The 20,406-nt window shown below is 31.6% G+C and overlaps 3 protein-coding genes across 3 annotated transcripts in view; 2 read left to right on the forward strand and 1 right to left on the reverse strand.

Annotated features, from left to right (window-relative positions):
- LOC108916836 (E3 ubiquitin-protein ligase Rnf220-like) overlaps window positions 1-6,609 on the reverse strand; it is a 96,653-nt gene extending 90,044 nt beyond the window's left edge. The window contains exons 1-2 of the mRNA XM_018723145.1: window positions 6,487-6,609; window positions 4,719-5,199 (exon numbers count right to left, since the gene is read on the reverse strand). Of these exons, the coding sequence (XP_018578661.1) occupies window positions 4,719-5,199; window positions 6,487-6,609 (604 nt within the window). The remainder of the gene's footprint in view (window positions 1-4,718; window positions 5,200-6,486) is intronic.
- A 5,274-nt stretch (window positions 6,610-11,883) lies between these two features.
- LOC108916317 (cysteine-rich with EGF-like domain protein 2) lies at window positions 11,884-13,985 on the forward strand. Its single transcript, XM_018722532.1, has 4 exons — window positions 11,884-12,323; window positions 12,399-12,918; window positions 13,011-13,244; window positions 13,621-13,985. The coding sequence occupies exons 1-4, from the start codon at window positions 12,177-12,179 to the stop codon at window positions 13,851-13,853; spliced, it is 1,134 nt and encodes a 377-aa protein (XP_018578048.1). The 5' UTR covers window positions 11,884-12,176; the 3' UTR covers window positions 13,854-13,985.
- Window positions 13,986-14,911: 926 nt separating this feature from the next.
- LOC108916504 (translocon-associated protein subunit beta) lies at window positions 14,912-15,846 on the forward strand. The gene is made up of 3 exons (XM_018722778.1): window positions 14,912-15,080; window positions 15,155-15,533; window positions 15,637-15,846. Exons 2-3 carry the CDS (start codon window positions 15,156-15,158, stop codon window positions 15,838-15,840), a joined length of 582 nt encoding a protein of 193 aa, XP_018578294.1. The 5' UTR covers window positions 14,912-15,080; window position 15,155; the 3' UTR covers window positions 15,841-15,846.
- Window positions 15,847-20,406: the final 4,560 nt, after the last annotated feature.

Here is a 20,406-nt window from a genome sequence, read left to right on the forward strand (position 1 = left end):
GCGAAAATATGACGTTTCTGTTCTTAAAATACGCGCCGTTATTCATTGTTCGATGCGCGAAATCTTTCGACTGTATAAAAAACATGTAAAATCTCCAATAAACAACTCAAAAAAAATCTATACTATACGGAGTTGCAAAACACAAGATTTGTGGAGAGAAATTATGTTATACCGCATAAGTACTAAAAAATATTATTGTCCCTATTTATTTTTTCAAAAATTATTGTAACTCTTCATTTGGTGAAAAAAAATGTACACAATTGTAGTTATCTATACAATTTTTTTTCGATGTAGTTCCACGTAATGTTCATTCTGGTTGCGAATAATTGACCAAAACAAATTGAAACTTTCGGATGTTTTTTTGTTTCTCCGAAAAAATCGGCATATATTGTAGATATACAGGGTGTTAACACTCTCAAAACAGTGTATTTTGGGAGCATTAAAGTTGAAATACGTTTACCAATCTGATCGTTTAAATTTCATTGGAACTGCTCTGATTTTTTGGGCAGCGTAGGAAATTCACGAGAGTTTCGATTATTTAACAGCGTCGAAATTCCACGTAAACTAAGATTCCGCCTCCGTACTTATTCCGCAATAAATCTCGGTGTGATTTGTGGCTGGGGCGCGTATCAATCGGAACCAATAACGGTCTTTACGTTTTTAATTTCGATTGTCATTAATTATGGGCGAGAACGGTTTCTCTGGCGGGGGCCGCGTTTCGGAGCACCCCGGTGGATCGGTGATTCGAAATGAAAGTAATATATCCTCCTCGAAGGTCCGCCGAACCATAAAAATACTTTAGTACTGGTGTTTGTATGTACGTAACACGACCAGAGCCACTCAAGAATGCCACTAAATCTCTTAAGAGTGCGGGTTCACGATTGCGAGTTTAACTTACCAAAATTTGGTTTGAGATATAATTAAGAATCTCGATGAAATCAACGATACAAGAACCAAACAGCCTCCGGACATTTCTGACACATAGTCGACATATCTTCAAGTGCAAGTCTGTTTCAGAACAGTTTTAAAAATGAAAGATTCAAAGCCAAGATCGAAAAACAGAATTGTTCCTTCCGGGGTGATTCAATGAATGGTTTTGGTGCACGACATATTAAATGATCTGATCTGGCACGCAGGAGCTTCTTTGTAGCTAGCTTCTAATGATAGATTGTTGTGTTTTAATCGACTCTTTTTATGAGGAAGTTCTGTGATACTACCACTTTAATAAATTATATTTTAAAAGCTGCTAAATTGAAAAATAATGTAGTTAAAAAGAGATTATATTACGGGCATATTAAAATAACCAAAACGGCGCGATCAGCGGTTAAATATTACAAATAATTAATGATTATTATATGAAATATTTAACAGTATCGCTTTAGCCAATATTTAATGATAACAAATTACCCGAAATTCCGGTTATTAGTCACGCCGCTGACAATGTGCCATTTATTTATCGTATTTAAACAATTAATTATTATCGTAATGAATATTGGCATGTAATTGATTTTTAAAGTTTTTACTTGTAGGTAATAACACATTTTGATTTTATATCCGTGGCACAACGTCAAGATGTTGTTCTTAGGATCATGTTAGACTGCCTGCAAAACCAGCGATTCATTTTTCTAAAATCTACCGAAGCTACAAAATCGGCGTGAAAACAAAAATGACCAAATCAAATAAATTCGACATTTTGACATACTGTGTGATTAAGTAATTATTGTAAGTTTCCGTAATTTCAAAACTCTACAGTATTTATCGTTATATTAAGCCCAACAAGATTATTTAAACGCTACCAAATATTCGCATATGGTTGCTGATTCATGTATAAATGTTGATAAGTTTATTTTATTTATTTTAATCATTTCCAACGGTAGTTAAAGAAAACAATGCTGCAGTGAATCAGAATGCAGATTAATCATTTCTTTTCCAGTCGATCGGTGTTTCTTTTCTCCTCCCCGTGGTAACGTAAAACACAAAATAACGTGTTTCATAAGCCATAATTGAAAGGGTAGTAAAATTGGTAAATCACAATCTTAACACGTATAAAGAAAAACATTTCTACACCTTCAATTTTCTTATTATTCAGAATCTGAAAAAAAAATTGTACTAATTTTCTTGAGCTAAATTGTAGTTTATGTAAGTATATTCCGTAGGAAAAATTACCAAAATATGAAAATGCCCAAAACCTTTATAAAAGTAGCCAAATATACGTTTTCTAACTCGCTGAAATTGGTTGTGTCAGATTTACTCTAACTAAAAAAAAATGTCCTAATTTTCTTGAGCTATATTATAGTTTATGGAGTTTCATTGGAAAAATTACCAAAATATGAAAGTGCCCAAAACCTTTATAAAAGTAGCCAAATATACGTTTTCCAACTCGCTGAAAACGTTGGTTTTGTCAGATTTACTCTAACGGAAAAAAAATTTGTCCTAATTTTCATGAGTTATATTATAGTTTATGTATATTCCGTAGGAAAAATTACCAAAATAGGAAAGTGCCCAAAACCTTTATAAAAGCAGCCAAATATACGTTTTCGAACTCGCTGAAAACGCTGGTTTTGTCAGAATTACTCTAACTAAAAAAAAATTTTGTCCTAATTTGCTTGAGCTATATTATAGTTTATGTATATTCCGTAGGAAAAATTACCAAAATATGAAAATGCCCAAAACCTTTATAAAAGCAGCCAAATATACGTTTTCGAACTCGCTGAAAACGCTGGTTCTGTCAGATTTACTCTAACGGAAAAAAAAATTGTACTAATTTTCTTGAGTTATATTATAGTTTATGTATATTCCGTTGAAAAAATTACCAAAATAGGAAAGTGCCCAAAACCTTTATAAAAGCAGCCACATATACGTTTTCGAACTCGCTGAAAACGTTGGTTTTGTCAGATTTACTCTAACTAAAAAAAAAAATTTGTCCTAATTTTCTTGAGCTATATTATTGTTTACGTATATTCCGTAGGAAAAATTACCAAAATATGAAAGTGCCCCAAACCTTTATAAAAGTAGTCAAATATACGTTTTCGAACTCGCTGAAAACGCTGGTTTTGTCAGATTTACTCTAACTAAAAAAAAATTTGTCCTAATTTTCTTGAGCTATATTATTGTTTACGTATATTCCGTAGGAAAAATTACAAAATATGAAAATGCCCAAAACCTTTATAAAAGCAGCCAAATATACGTTTTCGAACTCGCTGAAAACGCTGGTTTTGTCAGATTTACTCTAACTAAAAAAAAATTTGTCCTAATTTTCTTGAGCTATATTATTGTTTACGTATATTCCGTAGGAAAAATTACAAAATATGAAAATGCCCAAAACCTTTATAAAAGCAGCCAAATATACGTTTTCGAACTCGCTGAAAACGCTGGTTTTGTCAGATTTACTATAACTAAAAAAAAAATTTGTCCTAATTTGCTTGAGCCATATTATAGTTTATGTATATTCCGTAGGAAAAATTACCAAAATATGAAAGTGCCCAAAACCTTTATAAAAGTAGCCAAATATACGTTTTCGAACTCGCTGAAAACGCTGGTTTTGTCAGATTTACTATAACTAAAAAAAAAATTTGTCTTAATTTGCTTGAGCTATATTATAGTTTATGTATATTCTGTAGGAAAAATTACCAAAATATGAAAGTGGCCCAAAACCTTTATAAAAAAAGTCCAAATATACGTTCTCGGTCTCGTTGAAAACGCTGGTTTTATCAGATTTATTCTAACTAAAAAAAAATTGTGTCCTAATTTTCTTGAGCTATATTATAGTTTTATTCTGTAGGAATTCTTCAACATAGTTAATATCAAGAATCTGCCTTCTTGTGGTAACTAAAACAACGTTTTTCTAAGGCAATTATTGACAGTGTAGTAATACTGGTAAACTTACAGTTTAAACATGTAAGTATTTGAAAAAGAAAAAAATATTTCTAAATCCACGATTGTATTAATTTTAAGGATCTCTTTGTAGTAATGTAAGACAAATACAGTGTTTTTCAATGATATGTTTTGAATTTTTCCAGAATTGAAAAATAATTAAACACAATAACGAAAATCATTCTTCTAAACTCTCGAATCTCATGTAGTAATTAAGCAACGTTTTCGAGCTCTATTTTTTTAATTTCTTCTAGACAATTTTCGAAAAACAGTAAAATTAGTAAGCCTAGTTTAACATGTACCATGTTAAGAAAATTCTTTCATTATGAAAATGTGAAACATCTTAAAGCAACGGTTTTGAGTTTTATCATTTCAATTTTCCCAGGGCATTAATCGAAAGGGTGGTAAAATTAGTAAATTCACAGTTTCTGCATGTATGTGAAGGAAAACATACTTCTAAACCTCAACCCAATTCAATTTTGTCAATTTTGTCAATTTTAAAAGTTTATTTTCCAATGTAGAAATGGAAAATATAGTAAAATCAGTAAATCCGCAGTTTTAACATGTATATGAAGAAAAAAATATTTTTAAACCTCGGTTCTTCTCAATTTTAATAATTTTAAAAGTTCATCACTATATAAGACATATTAAGACAACGTTTTTGAGCTGTCAAAATCGAAAGTATAGTAAAATAAGTAAACTGTTGGTTGTTGATCGCCACCTTGTGGTACTTAAAACACCGTTTTTGAGCTGTGCCTTTTCAATTTTTCCAATGCACGAATCGAAAGTATAGCAAAATTGGCACATTTGCAGATTTAACTGAAGAACTATAAAGAAAAACTTACTTCTAAATCCTCGATTCTCCTCGTGAATTCCAGGGGAGTCGTTGCCATTACCCTGGCCGTGCCCGTCGCCATCCTCGGACATCTGCGCGTCCAGGCTCTCCTCCTTGACCGCCGTCTGGGGCTGGGGGGACATGGAGGCGCTAGCCGGGGAACAAGAGTCCGTCCTGGGGCTGGGACCCAAAATCCTCTCTTCCGACGGCGAGAATATCCCGTGATTATGACTAGCATGGAGCGACTCACTATTCGTTTCGATTTTTAAACACTTCGGGGGCGCGAAAGCGGAGGGCGATGGGAACGATTTCAGGTCGCCGAGGGGGCGGAAGGCCCCCGAACCGAGCGAAAGACCGGGGTGGAGGAATTGGGGTTGTAGGTGGTTGAGGATGTGTGCCGGTATCCCGCTGTACGCCTCCATGTGCCGGAGGCCGAAGGTGGACGCTGTGAAGGGCCTGTGGAGGTCTTTCGTTGCTTCCGACATGGCGAACTGCAAAAGAGGATAGCGAAATTAATAATTCACGCCTAAATAGATGCATTTCAGGTGATAACAGGTGGAAAAATACAAAAGTAAACAAAGAAAGAGTTAAATATACAACAAATAAGTATCAATATCAAATTTTAATAGTCCATATAGTAAAGTAACTAAAAAAATGTTATGGGAAACAAACAAAGGTTTCAGTAAACATTCGCCACCGAAATAATGGTGCTAACTGAAGAATGCATTTTGTCACAAATTTAACTCTCAAGTTTTCCAATTGTTTTCTATAAACCCAAAAGTTAGGATTTTAATAACATTTAAGCTGATTTTAAAAAAATTTAGGTGCTTTTTTTAAATGTGTTTGCCCACTTATGCAGAATCGTGGCAAATTAAATAAAAACAAATTAATTTCACTGGGGTTCTGGTTATAATTTTTTTTTCCGTGAGTATCGTTAGTGGTGAGTTGGAAAAAGTTCTCAAACGAAATAAATTGTTTGATATCGAGTAGGCTATGATTTTTTTTCTACTCATATATAATTTTGTGTTCAATTTAATGAAGAACAACTGCTGCACCGCAAATAACTCAATCGTTTTTCTTTTAGTCCCAATGTTCAATTGAAATTAAATTTAAAAAAGGTTCATGTAAAGTTTTCTTTGGTATTTTAATTGAAAAACAAAAATTTTACATTTTATCTAAACATGTTGCTTTCATATAGACTAAGGTATGAAGATCATATTAGTATTGATTTATTTCTAAACATTTCAGGAAGGAATAGCACCAAAATTTAATATCTAAAGATAAATTTGGCAACATTCTGCAAGTATAATAATTGAATATTTTTTATTTTACGTAATTACTCATTACATTAATGCTTGTTGGGCAGAGTAGTTGATTCCTGCAATGTCATCAGTCAAGTATCTTGTCTATGAAGTTAGATATCTTTTGCATAGATACCCTAGATTTTTGGTATCAAAGAACATTATTTGATTTCATTTGATAAGATTTATATTTTTACGATTTCAATCAGACATTTTTACCGACGGCTTATGTATTTCGCTAAGACTGATGTGTTAAAGTATAGCAAGTTCGTAAGTTTTAAAAAACAAATACAATATATTCGATATAACAAACGTATAATAAAATAGTTTTGAAAGTTCTTGATTTTTTCCAAGAAAATCTGTCTCCGGCTATGCGTATTACATCAAAGACAAATCATTTTCCGATATGGTATCACAACTGTCTGAAAATACAATTTCCTATATCTCCCATAAACTAATATTTAACAGTTAACTGACCTGTGGGTTGAAGGGTCTTTGGATTCTCAGTGCGTCTTGCAGGCCTCCGGCAGCTTGGGAAAACACCACCAAAGCTGGGGAGTTCAAATGACTGGAATTTGGCACGTATGCTGAGTTCTCCATCACTGAAATATAGAAAGAAATTGAAAGTTTTAAAAGGGGCTGCGGTAAACGATTGTTGCAGATATTTCACGCCTTTGGAAAATTCTCTTGTCTTTCGAATTTTAAGAACACTCGGATTGGGAAGGTATTTTGTACCGAGTTCATTTTTTAATCCAAAAAGTTTACAGGTGCCGAAAATATACAATTTTCCTTATGTGAAAAATTGCAGCTACTCTGTATGTTTTGTTATATCTGTTACCTTCAATAAATATTTTTGGAAAACGCGTTAACAAATAGTATTGTAATTTCCCTGTTGTTTTAACAATAGCTTTGTTTATTTTTTAAATTAATCCCATTCTGAACAAAATATTACAACTTATGCACTTTAGTTTGCATTTCTTAACTTATAGTATGCGCTTTGAAAGGTGGAAATCTTTGTACAATGGAATCATCGCGCCTTACCTGTTTTTTTTTTTCACGGCTCACCACCCGAAAAATATTCGAAATACGTGGCCTGGAGATTACGCGCGAACCGATAACATAAACATTCCCAACCAGCTACCCGCGTTAGACTGACAGAAATGTTTCCCCACTCCTCAAAACCCACGTTGTGCTCCCACCCCATGCGCGCGCACCACGTGTCTCGAAGCACTAAAAGAACGCCTTATTTTGTGGTAGTTGTGGCCATGGGAGTATCTAATATCAAAGCTACAATTATGGCTTTAAATTATTTTACACTCCTTGCGAGGAGATTCTTCGGCAGGGCACAAATTAGTAAAAAGTAGTGACAGGACCATCTCCTTCATATGCCAAAAAATTTAAATGTACCGATTCAAAAATATAGGCGTCAGTGCAGGCCAAAATAAATAGCTGTCAATATACAAAATAAGCCCTACATAATTTGTTATTTTTTGGGCATAACACGATATGAACTTTCCTCTGCCTTAACCTATTTTGTAATAATAATAAAAAAATGACATTTGTAAATAAAACATTACAAAGTGTTTGTTTATTCATTGATTTCTACTTTGCTTTATTTCAAATAACAAACAGAGCCGTTTTTATTATTTATTTCGTAAAAGTCATATAAATAAATATTGTTTTAAATAATCAGTGTTAAAATACAGTAATAAGAACAACTAAACATATAAATTAACAAAATTGCATAGTATTAAAGGATGAAATGTACTTCAATTTCAAATATTTACTAGATTTTTTTTTCGCTTTATATTTTTCAAATATCTTTTGTTATTTCAAAGTTTCTTTAATCTTTGGTCAATTTTGCAATTCGTGTTTCAACTTCAAACTTTTTGTGGAGTCCAAAATATTCCATGTCGTCCATCAGTTTTTTTCATAATACTAAAACAATTCTGTAAAACTTCAATTCACATTCGTAATCATATGGTTAAAAGTAGTGGGAAAATTTATAATGTATTTTCTCTTGGATCTTATTACTCCTATTTTCTCTCGGTAAACCAATAGACCAAAAATCCCACTAATCCAATGGAAACGAGTGCAAAAAATACAATGAGTTGCTCAGTCAAAAGGTAGCAAACAGGCGGAGGACAAGCGGGCTTATTTCTGTTTACGAAATCTTTAAATTTCCACCAAAAACCAGGAGGTGGCGGTTCAATTATTATAAAAAAAGATTCAAGACTTCCGTCTTGACCTATATCGAATAAAGAGGAATTGTCATGATTGTCATGATTGTCATGATTGTCATGATCTGAAGGTACTGGGGACCCCGGTATGACTTCAATTTTGTCAAGGTCTTCCTCCATACCACGTCTGCAATAAAAAAAATAACACTTAAAAAAGTTTACGATTTTCTCGTTCTGTTTCATTGATATATTCATTTCCTACTACTAGTAAACATTACTTAAATAAAAATAAATAAATGTGCTGTATTTTTTTTTTCATAAATAAAATTAAAGAGAAACAAACGTTATATTATTAGGTAGAAGTTAAGACAGGGTAATTAAATTCGTATATAAAAATATAACATTTAAGGAGAGGTATTGTTAACTTATTTACATGAAATTACAATCTTGACAATAAAGAAGAGACATTATCACCTGTAAACCTCCACAAAAGCACCATTAAATTTTTAGCAAACTAACGCTACTACCGCTCTTAATAAGTGAATAATACATACTAATTGTGTAATTCGTTACCAAAGGGGGATAAAAAATGTGAGTTATTTATTACAGAAAATCTTTTAATTTCATTATTATACAGAATTTTAAATAAGTATTGTGTGTGTTACACTTCTGGTCGTTCAAAAATTCATGTTGTAACTCAAACAGAATATACTTAAAACAAAATATTTGTTTAAACTAAGCCAGACATTAGACAACAAATATAATTAGATAATACCGTTAATCACCTCCATTCATACTTATACACGAAATAAAAACACGGTTCTGATAAAATATTTTACTCACATTTATAAACAGTAGGTAGATAATTCTGTACCGAAACCTTGAACACTCTTTAAACTAGACCCTCTCAATTGTCAATTGTTGCATTTAACCACCAACACTCTTTTAATTGTAAATTAAATTCTGCATAAGACAATTAAATTTATAGTTTATTCCCCACTTTGCATTAATTCATCAGGACGTTGTCGTTTGGTCTAGGTTTGTTCAAATTATTTATAACCATTAATAGAAAATGTCGGTAATTTTAACGACAAAACTACTTACAAGCAATACTAACGATTTTGAATCAAAATATAATTTCATTTTGAAAACAGTTTGAGAATTTCTGGAAAATTAAATTCTGGCAAAATGAAAAAGGTCCTAAATCTTAGGGGCACACATTTTTTTTTAATAGTACAAATAAGCGCAGAAAATTCAAATTAATTGAAATTCATATGAAAAATTCTGTACGCAACTTCTTCATCAATTTTATTAATTATCATTAATGAACTTCACTCGAAGTTATTAGAGCAATTAACCATTATTCTATTGTAATAGCAAGAATATCATCCGTACTATTTATTTTGCTATTTTTTAAGATATATAACGCTTGAATAAATATAAAATGCGTACCAAGTAGAGACTTATCAACAGAAATTTTAGAAAGAAGCATAAAAAAAAGTTGAATATGATAATAATATCTGCCTAGCTTCGCCGCAGTGGTGCGTCTTTAATATTGTTAATAAAACACAAATTAGTCAAAATATAATACATATATGCTTGTGGTAACACTTTGCTTCCTATATAGACAATTTATGAAATACATATGTATTTTACCTTTTACTGATACTGAAACGTTATCGGTAAAGTTGGGAGTACATTAATGAAGAAAATAACTTATTTATCTCTTTACTCCAAAAAATTATTCAGTTTTTATCAAAACCTTAATGGTTTTAATAGATAACTATTTTCTGTAAAAAAATATATAATTAAATCAAATATTATAAAGCGTTAAAACAGCTTATGACGCTACTGAGTTTTAATTTAATGTACCAAGTTATTACCTATTAATGGTTATCTATACATATTCTAGATAATTATAACAATAATGAATTTATCTCCTCTATGACTTTTGCTACAACAATTTATTTTATAGATATACCTATCGGTATAATAGAAAAATTTTATCAGGAGTGTTTATTAATTTGTAAACAGTTTCTTGTTTAGTTTAATTTAATTAGATGTGTTTTGAACACTCTTTTACCTTGTTTGTAAATAGTCACCATATTTGTGAACTAAATGGTTCGTAGTTTGAAATATATGTATAAATAGTTGTCCATCTATGGACCATCGATTAAATACAGTGTAACAGAAACATATTACAGTTACCTTTACACTTCAAAACATTTTTTACAAAATATGCGTAAAACGTGGCAATTTTTGAAATGATATTAATGCACTTTCAATTCTGCAAAAATATTGTACTTTCTACCTGAATTTAAAAATTCTATATGTAAATTGTTTTAAAAAATACAATCAAATAATTCGAATCAGTTATGGTTGCAATTATTACATTAATAGTTATTTATAACATCATCAGTAATGTAATTAATATAATTATTATGTTTCAGTATTTAAATTAACTACATTAAATTTATAAATATGTTAGTTAACTGCAGTGCCATCTATGGACGAAATATTTTAGTAGCGCATCTATTTAAACTCTAAATGTTACTTTACGAACTTACTACTGGATGTCGCCACTATAGAGCTTAATAAAGTTTCCTATTTATATGATTTAATTTTAATTATTAGATATACCAGAATTGAATTTAAAAAATAAAATTTATCTAGGTACTTAAGAGAAGGAGCATTATTTAAAATCATTTAGGTATTTTATAATTTTGCCATCTGTATGTAACTAGGAAACCATTAGGCATTCATAGTTAATTCTATGAGGGTTCCGTCCACAGTAGAAACCTATGAACTATGAAATTATAGAGACATTTTATTAAAAACGTTTATTAAACAAGGAGTTATCAATTCTAAGGTTTATTAAACTAATATATTTTGTAATTTAATACTAGGATTAACAATAATTGTCAATCATTATTTAAGAGGCAGTTATGAATAAACCAATCACAGCTCAGCACGTACGGGGGCACTTACAACTAATTCCTGTTTGTCCAGTGGCGTATCAGGGAAATCATCATCCTGTTAATTCTTATTTTATTAGCTGAAACGTAAAACCGAATTATTCCCAGAATTACAATTTTAGCGAGTTTATAAAAAGGCTTAGCCTTAGTCTTAACTTAGCCTTAGTACAAATTTTATTGTGCTAGTTTTTAAAAATCCTAAGCTGTTTGTAAGACCTGCCATTCAAAGTTCCCTCTCTTTTAACTTTTTAGGACTAAAAATAATACCACGGCAAGTACGCGCGCAAAGAAGTATGTTCATAAATGACCAATTCTCAAGATTTGGTTAAAACCCAATTTTTTTAAACGAAGTAAAAATATTATTGTTGAGACTAAGACTAAAGCTTAAAACTACGATAAAGTTGTGGTTAAGTTAAGACTGAGACCTTTTTATAAACTGACTCATATTAATTATGATGAGGCAGATAAATAATAAAGAAAAGCAAACGAATGCAGCGGATCAGTGAAAGTGCAATTATATTTAAATTTATCAAATTTTAAAATTTTTAAACGTTTAACAAATATTATATCGTGAAACCCTATCCAACAGTTAAAAAACTCTCATCTTTTTTATATAAAACTATAAAGTTACCAATTAAATATTTAGGTAAAACCCAAGCATGTACGTCACTGCGTTCAGCAGGATTTTGAGAGGATTATTCTTTAGAATCTGTCAGTATATTTTTGAATGTATTAATTAGCACCGCATAGTTTCGCCGCTAGGGCTGTTTGATTAAATGCTGGTTGGGGCGAGTAGCTCGAGTTAGGGAAGCTCAGATTTTCCTCGTCTTGTAAAGCAAATAGTGTTCCATTTAACCCAGTGCTTAGGGGTTGTTTTGCAATAACAACTACACTCAAGCGCAGTGCGCAAATTTCATTTACAAAAGTCCAGGGTGCAACGAGACAGGGTGCATTATTATGCTATAGAATAATTAACGAAACAGTTGCCGTATCATTACTAAGGTGCTAAAGAATGCTGCGGTGGTTCCTGTTTGGATGGGTAGTTTTTAACATAACCTCTGTTTTAATTGTTGCTTTTGGGGATTTAGAACCTCCTTCTAATTCTAGCAAATTACCACCTTGTAAGGCATGCAAAACATTTGTGGAATCTTTCAAAAAGGTATGTATTGTTACCTAGATTTTTGTCTCAACATACATGTTTTTGTCCGTCTTTACATTAAAATTATTTTGGCAGGGTCTTGAACGCACGTCAAAGTTTAAATTTGAAGGTGGCGATACAGCATGGGAGGAAGAGAAATTAGGTAGCTATGCAACAAGTGAAATCAGATTTGTTGAAATTCAAGAGAAGCTTTGTTCGGAGGTAAGGGACGGCAAAGAATCTTGCTATAACCTTCTGGAAGAATACGACGAAACATTAGAAGACTGGTGGTTCAATAAACAAACGGAAGAACCCGATTTGTACAAATATTTATGTATCGACTCCTTCAAAGTTTGCTGTAAGGATTTGCATTTTGGGAAAGATTGCTTGCCTTGTCCAGGTTACCCTGACAATATCTGCCACAAAAATGGTAGATGTAAGGGAGCGGGTACCAGAAAAGGGGATGGAAAATGTTTTTGCGATAAGGGATATGCTGGGCACTATTGTGATAAATGTGACAAGTCCTTCTATGTCTCGTACAAGGACGACAGGAAGATCTTATGCTCCGAATGCCATTTATCATGTGACGGATCATGTACCAAAGCTGGACCCACAGGTAAGACAGTTTACTTTAATCGACATTCTCTCAACTTGAAAATAAGTCGATAATATTAAAACACCTTTTATAATTTGTCTTTTTTATTCAAGGTTGTGAAAAATGTAAGTCGGGGTGGCTAATGGACAAAGAAAAGGGTTGCCTGGATGTAAACGAATGTGCAGCATCCAAAAGTCCTTGCACACCTTTGCAATTCTGTGTGAACAAAGAAGGAGGTTATAGGTGCCTGGACTGTGACAAGGCATGTGCAGGATGTTCGGGGGATGGTCCCGATATGTGCGTACACTGTGCATCGGGGTATTATAAAAAGGACAATATGTGTACAGGTAAGTACAGTTATTAACTAGTTGAGAATTTCAATTTTTTATCGAGATAAATGGGATGTTTTTCAGATTTTTAACCTCATTTTGTTCATTTTTAACTCATTTAATGTATGGTGACGTCATTAAGTGAAAATTTCAAATCCGGCGCCAATTGATTAATTTTTTAAATTAAATAAAAGTGTATGTAGAGTTAAATTACTTGTACAGTTGGCATTAACATTCACTGTAGAATAGTAGTCAGTGGCAAAACGTCTACACATTTTTTTATGCAAATAGCCCATTTTCCTAATTTTCACTCTTAGTGACGTACACATAAAATAAAATTTAGAATTTTAAAATTAAGAATTGAACATTTTTAATGTCTATTCTTTATTTTCAGATGCATCTGAGGAATACCGTAAAAGCTATGTTGTTATTGCAAGGTACTTGACTTACCTAGGCCTATGTGTGACGACGTGCATAATTCTCCATAAAAACACCTATTTAGCGGCAATTATCGGTTTCTGTGTAGCCGTCTATATAACAGTCTCAGAATACATGCTTAACTCAGTCCCCAAGTCAAGAGATGTAGAAAACCAAGTAGCAGAGCAGGTCCTAAAGGCCTTTAACTGAATGTGAAGTTTCTTCCTAACTCGATGTGATTTTAAGTCCAAATATTTACAGTGCTGTCTCAAGCCGTTGTACGTGGACAAATACAAATCGGTGTGATGTTTTAAGTTATTACAATAAATTTGTTCTTTTTAAGTTGGTATTTTATTGCATGTTAATTCATATTTTAGGTAAACTATTCCATTCGTGTCAAATATTAAAAAAAAATGTTTGAGTTGTAAACTATGAAGCACATAAATGTCTGGTTGTCTGCAAATGTTCACGAACGTTTTCTGTGTCCTTAAATGAATGTGTAAACCTGCATAAGCTACTACTCATTGAAGCCTGCCGATTGTTCAAAAAACAGAACGGCGACCGTGTGCTTGCCGTCCAAATTTTAATTTCATCGTAATAAAAAAATGCAAATTTAAAAATATCCGCTCAGAATATTTTAATGAAATTTTACACAGGCTTTGACAGTTAACAACAATACATGTTTTACGATAAAAATATTGTTTCCAGTTTCACCAGTGGATTGGATCCGCCATCTTGAATTTTGAAAATCTGACCTCGGATTCGTGATGAGCGACCTCGAAAGACTCCGTATACAAAATTTGGTGACAATCGGTTAACTTTCAAAAATTGGTTCCACCATCTTGATTTCGCGGCCATTTTGAAATGGTCAAGGTCATATCTGAACGTAAAATTTAAAATTTAAAAAAATCGTCTTGACCCCATAATTACCACGTGGTCAGTGGTCAAGGCATGGTCACCATTCAATAGCCAGGGAAAAATCCTAACTTTCCCTATATTTGATTTTTTCAGAAAATGCATATCTCTCGAAATTTTTTGAGGTTCCCATACTTTTATGCCACCCTGTATACTAAACCTATGTACTAAATATTAAAACTTGAATTAGTCCTGTCATCCTGTCAATATTATGACATTGTGTGTTAATATCATGAGTACACAACACACTACAATTTCTGACCGCACTTACGCGCCCTCTGACGGATATGCTTTAAGTTAAGGGAGATGTAGGTATCACACTGCCTCTACTTGCGTTTCGTGTTTTGATCTGCTGTCGCTGTCAGTTACGTGGCCGCTGCGTGGCGTTTTTAATTGGGTTTTGATTTTGATTTCACTTCAGTTCTTCAGTTAAGTCAACATTTCTGAAACGTGTACTGTACAGACGGTGTATGATTGACTACAGGATTGTCATTACATTACAAATTTAAATTAAATCTACAGGTAGGTATATTAAAAACTGTTTAATGAAGCTCTGTGAAATTTCTTCAGCAACTAATTTATTTTAATAATTTCAGAATGTATAAAAAAATTGCAGTTCTACTTCTGGCAGTATTTGCTCTAGTATCATGTGAATCTGAAGAAGACACAGGTCCGAGACTGCTGGTTTCGAAACAGATTCTGAACAGATATTTAGTAGAAACTAAGGATATTGAGGTTAAGTACACTTTGTACAATATTGGAACCACAGCAGCTGTTAATGTACAACTCGTTGACAATGGTTTTCATCCTGAAGCTTTCGAGGTTGTCGGAGGGCATCTGATATCAAGATTTGATAGAATTCCTCCACAGACTAACGTTACACATGTTGTAGTAGTTCGCCCGTTGAGGTACGGATATTTCAATTTTACAAGTGCAGAAGCTACATACAAGACTTCCGATGATGCCTCGGCAAAAGTGAGTGATTTTGTTTTTGTTATGTGGTATTTTGCTGTTATTCTTAAATCATGTGATTGCTTTCTTTGAATGGTTTCTTATTACATTTCTTTTGTTTTTGTAGGTACAAGTGTCACTTAGCAGTGAACCAGGTGAGGGTGGCATCATAGCATTCCGTGACTACGACAAGAAGTTCTCATCTCACTACTGGGACTGGTTAGCTTTCGCTCTGATGACTTCGCCGTCCCTGGCTATCCCTCTTGCTCTGTGGTATAGCAGCAAGAGCAAATACGAGAAGTTAGCGAAACCCACTAAGAAGGCACATTAGACTAGAGAATGTATCATTCTTATTTATTTAACATCAACATCGTACTTTAGTTCCTTCAGAAAGTCATTGTATAAAACCATTGTGGTTGATATTTTTTTCTTAAGATCCGACTGTTACTGTTAATTTTTCCATATGTTTTATTAAAAGCTGTGAAGATTTTTCTATGAAAAATAAATTAGTCTTTGTATTTTGCATTTTTTATTATTTTGTGGGGTTTGTAATACTTATATTCAGGTTTGAAAAACTTCGAAATTTCAGTAAATGTCTGAAAGAAGAGACTTCGATTTATCAATTACTGAGAAGTTTTGTGCATAAAATATTAAAATTAACATTTTTTATACAGTTGCTTTTAATATTCATGACGAAGTATGATCAGTGCATGATCTATCAGCGTGACACACTTGTAAAACTGGTTGCCAGCTCTCTGTTGCTGTGGCACAGCTAAAAATAAATCAATAACTTGAGACTTGAATGCACAAGTTTTTCATTTAAAACATGACATTAAACTGATTTATTACTAATAATTATATAATTACACTATTGCAAACAATTATAGGGTCAAAAGAATTTCCAAAATTTTTCCGTGATTTTTGACTGTATTTAGGTGAAAAATGGTCGTATCGGAAATTCAAAAAAGCACTTTGAAGCTCTAAGATTCTAGTTTTTAGATCTTTCCGTTCAAATTTTTTAAGAGCTACAGTTATCATGCAATTTTAAGAAATAGCGTGACAAAAAAATTTTGCCGGTCTACGGACTTAGAAAAAATGTTTTCAGCTAAGCCACGGACCGGATATAGCTTGTTTATTCAGCTGCAATTTCCTTTTTTTTTTCGATACGACCATTTTTCATCGAAATATCGGACTTTAATGGAAAAGGATCCTTTTGTCTTCAATCATCGATATCTCGACGACAAATGGTCGTACAGAGAATTAAAGGCGGTTTCGAACACTGGAATAATTCCTATGACATGCTGCCGCAACTTTTTGGAATTTTTTTTTTTTTCATCTTTTACACGAATTTTAAAAAACGGGAAAAAAAGAATAGTCACGAAATGACTAATCTTAAGCATGACTTTTACAGTTCGATATACCCAGAGGAACTGTGAAGTTTCATCTCGATCTAGCAAACCGTTTCTTTGTTTCAAGCAGTCAAACTTTTGAAAAAAATGAAAGGGTCACGTTTTTTGAGCTTAAAAACTTCATAATCATGATTAAAATGGAAAAAAAAATGTTTTTCAGGTTTTCTCACATTTTTACCGCAAATAACGTTTAAACTGATGAAAAAAAAAAATGAATTTTTTTTTCAGAAGAAAAAGGGTGGTTTTGAAAAAAAACTGTTTCTAAGTGATTGCGGACAGTACAAAAATTGATTAGAAATTTATCTCAAAAAATGGTATGAATCATGCTGGAAACAATTGGATTTTGTTCTCTTCAATCTCCAGGTTTTTCAAAAAAACAAAAAAAAAAAAATTTCAAAAATTTTTTCGATTTTTTTTTGTTTTATCAATAAAAAAATTTTTAAGTGTTTAAGCTCAAAATACGTTACCCTTTAATTTTTTTCAAAAGTTCGACAGTTTGATACAAAGAAACGGTTCCCTAGATCGAAATTAAACTTCACAGGGTTCTTTCTAGGTATATCGAACTGTAAAAGTCGCTTAATATTAATGATTTCGTGTATATTTCTAATTTAGCCGTCAATTTTCTAAAAAACCATAAATTATCTTTTTTCCTGTTTTTTAAAGTTCGTGTGACACAAAAAAAATTTTTCCGAAAAGTTGCGACAGCATGTTATAGGAAATTTATTCCAGTTTTCGAAACTGCCCTTCAATTCTCTGTACGACCATTTATCGCTGAGATATCGATGATTGAAGAAAAAAGGATCCTTTTCAATTAAAAGTACGATATTTCGATGAAAAATGGTCGTATCGGAAATTCAAAAAAGCATTTTGAAGCTCTAAGATTCTAGTTTTTAGATCTTTCCGTTCAAATTTTTTAGGAGCTACAGTTATCATGCAATTTTAAGAAATAGCGTGACAAAAAAATTTTGCCGGTCTACGGATTTAGAAAAAATTTTTTCAGCTAAGCCACGGACCGGATATAGCTTTTTCATCGAAAAATCGGACTTTAATGGAAAAGGATCCTTTTGTCTTCAATCATCGATATCTCGACCACAAATGGGCGTACAGAGAATTAAAGGCGGTTTCGAACACTGGAATAATTCCTATGACATGCTGCCGCAACTTTTTGGAATTTTTTTTTTTTTCATCTTTTACACGAATTTTAAAAAACGGGAAAAAAAGAATAGTCACGAAATGACTAATCTTAAGCATGACTTTTACAGTTCGATATACCCAGAGGAACTGTGAAGTTTCATCTCGATCTAGCAAACCGTTTCTTTGTTTCAAGCAGTCAAACTTTTGAAAAAAATGAAAGGGTCACGTTTTTTGAGCTTAAAAACTTCATAATCATGATTAAAATGGAAAAAAAAATGTTTTTCAGGTTTTCTCACATTTTTACCGCAAATAACGTTTAAACTGATGAAAAAAAAAATGAATTTTTTTTTCAGAAGAAAGGGTGGTTTTGAAAAAAAACTGTTTTTAAGTGATTGCGGACAGTACAAAAATTGATTAGAAATTTATCTCAAAAAATGGTATGAATCATGCTGGAAACAATTGGATTTTGTTCTCTTCAATCTCCAGGTTTTTCAAAAAAACAAAAAAAAAAAAATTTCAAAAATTTTTTCGATTTTTTTTTGTTTTATCAATAAAAAAATTTTTAAGTGTTTAAGCTCAAAATACGTTACCCTTTAATTTTTTTCAAAAGTTCGACAGTTTGATACAAAGAAACGGTTCCCTAGATCGAAATTAAACTTCACAGGGTTCTTTCTAGGTATATCGAACTGTAAAAGTCGCTTAATATTAATGATTTCGTGTATATTTCTAATTTAGCCGTCAATTTTCTAAAAAACCATAAATTATCTTTTTTCCTGTTTTTTAAAGTTCGTGTGACACAAAAAAAATTTTTCCGAAAAGTTGCGACAGCATGTTATAGGAAATTTATTCCAGTTTTCGAAACTGCCCTTCAATTCTCTGTACGACCATTTATCGCTGAAATATCGATGATTGAAGAAAAAAGGATCCTTTTCAATTAAAAGTACGATATTTCGATGAAAAATGGTCGTATCGAAATTTAAAAAAAAAAAAGGAAATTGAAGTTGCATAACCAAGCTATCTGGTCCATGTAATGGCTTAGTTGAAAAAATTTTTCCAAGTTCGTGGACGGAAAAAAAAAGAAAATTTGCAAAATTTTTTGTCACACTATTTCTTAGAATTGCATGATAACCGTACCTCCTAAAAATTTCGACCGAAAGATTTAAAAACTAGAATCTTAGAGCTTCCAAATTATTTTTAATTCCCGATAAAATCACCTAAATACGGTCTGTCAAAAATCACGGAAAATTTTCGGAAATTCTTTTAACCCTTTAATTGTTTGCATTAGTGTATTACAAAAAAGTTAATTTAAACTTCAGTTAAAAACCAGGTATAATTAAGAAAACAAAACATATTTTTTTAAATTAAAATTAACTCTTAATTAACATATTGAAACAGTTTTATATTTCAAGTAGAATGTTTTGCAGCAGAAACAAGCCTTTCATTGTATTCAATGATAGTATATGGTAGTTGTATTTCCAGTAATAAGAGATTATATTAGTAAATATTGTAATCTTATTTATCTTTATTTCAATGTATTTTGCTCACCAGATTACTCATTCTAAACTTTGGACATATTTTTTTAATAATAATCAGCAATTATGTTATAAGTAAATATTCACAATGCTTAGATTAAGTAGTCATAATTCCTTAATCAATTTAGTCGTTATATGAATAATTATAAACAGAAATTTATCTTGGTCATAAAAAGATTTGTTTTAGTATGTCATAAAATGAATTTAGATATTATAAACTGTATCTTTAATCTTTATTTTAGATTGGATATAGATTGTTTCCGTTTTTCTAAAGATCCAGATAAATAATTCACGTTTTAAATTTGATCGAACAATATCTTTTTCTAGAAAAGAGAAAATAGAAATTATATGTCCGGTTTATTTTCACTTTTCCCTTGTACCAATAGTAATGGAAAATGAATCAAAATATTTAAAACAAAAATATATTTTATTGTTACATGTTTATTAATTATATACATAAATTAACTAGTGTCCAATAATTTTTTAAAATAAGGAACTTTTTGCTAAATATTTATAGTATAATCAATATTACACTTTACGTTTATTTGCTGCCTATCAAAAACTGAGTACATATATAACTCGGGGGATTTTTATTAAACATATAGGAATATATACATTTTTTGTCTTTTATGTTAAATATGTATCTAATTATTCACCTAAAAAAATATAGAACCAGATCACACATTAGAATGCCAGCACCTTAATCTTTACATGAATATTAAAAATGTTCTATAATGCTTAAATATTCCATTGGTTACCTATTTTATGGTCTATTAAGTTTTATACCAACAAATAAGTGACACTATAAATTTCTATGACATA

This window comes from Anoplophora glabripennis, unplaced genomic scaffold, assembly GCF_000390285.2.
Source record: "Anoplophora glabripennis isolate ALB-LARVAE unplaced genomic scaffold, Agla_2.0 scaffold2, whole genome shotgun sequence".
Taxonomy (NCBI): domain Eukaryota; kingdom Metazoa; phylum Arthropoda; class Insecta; order Coleoptera; family Cerambycidae; genus Anoplophora; species Anoplophora glabripennis.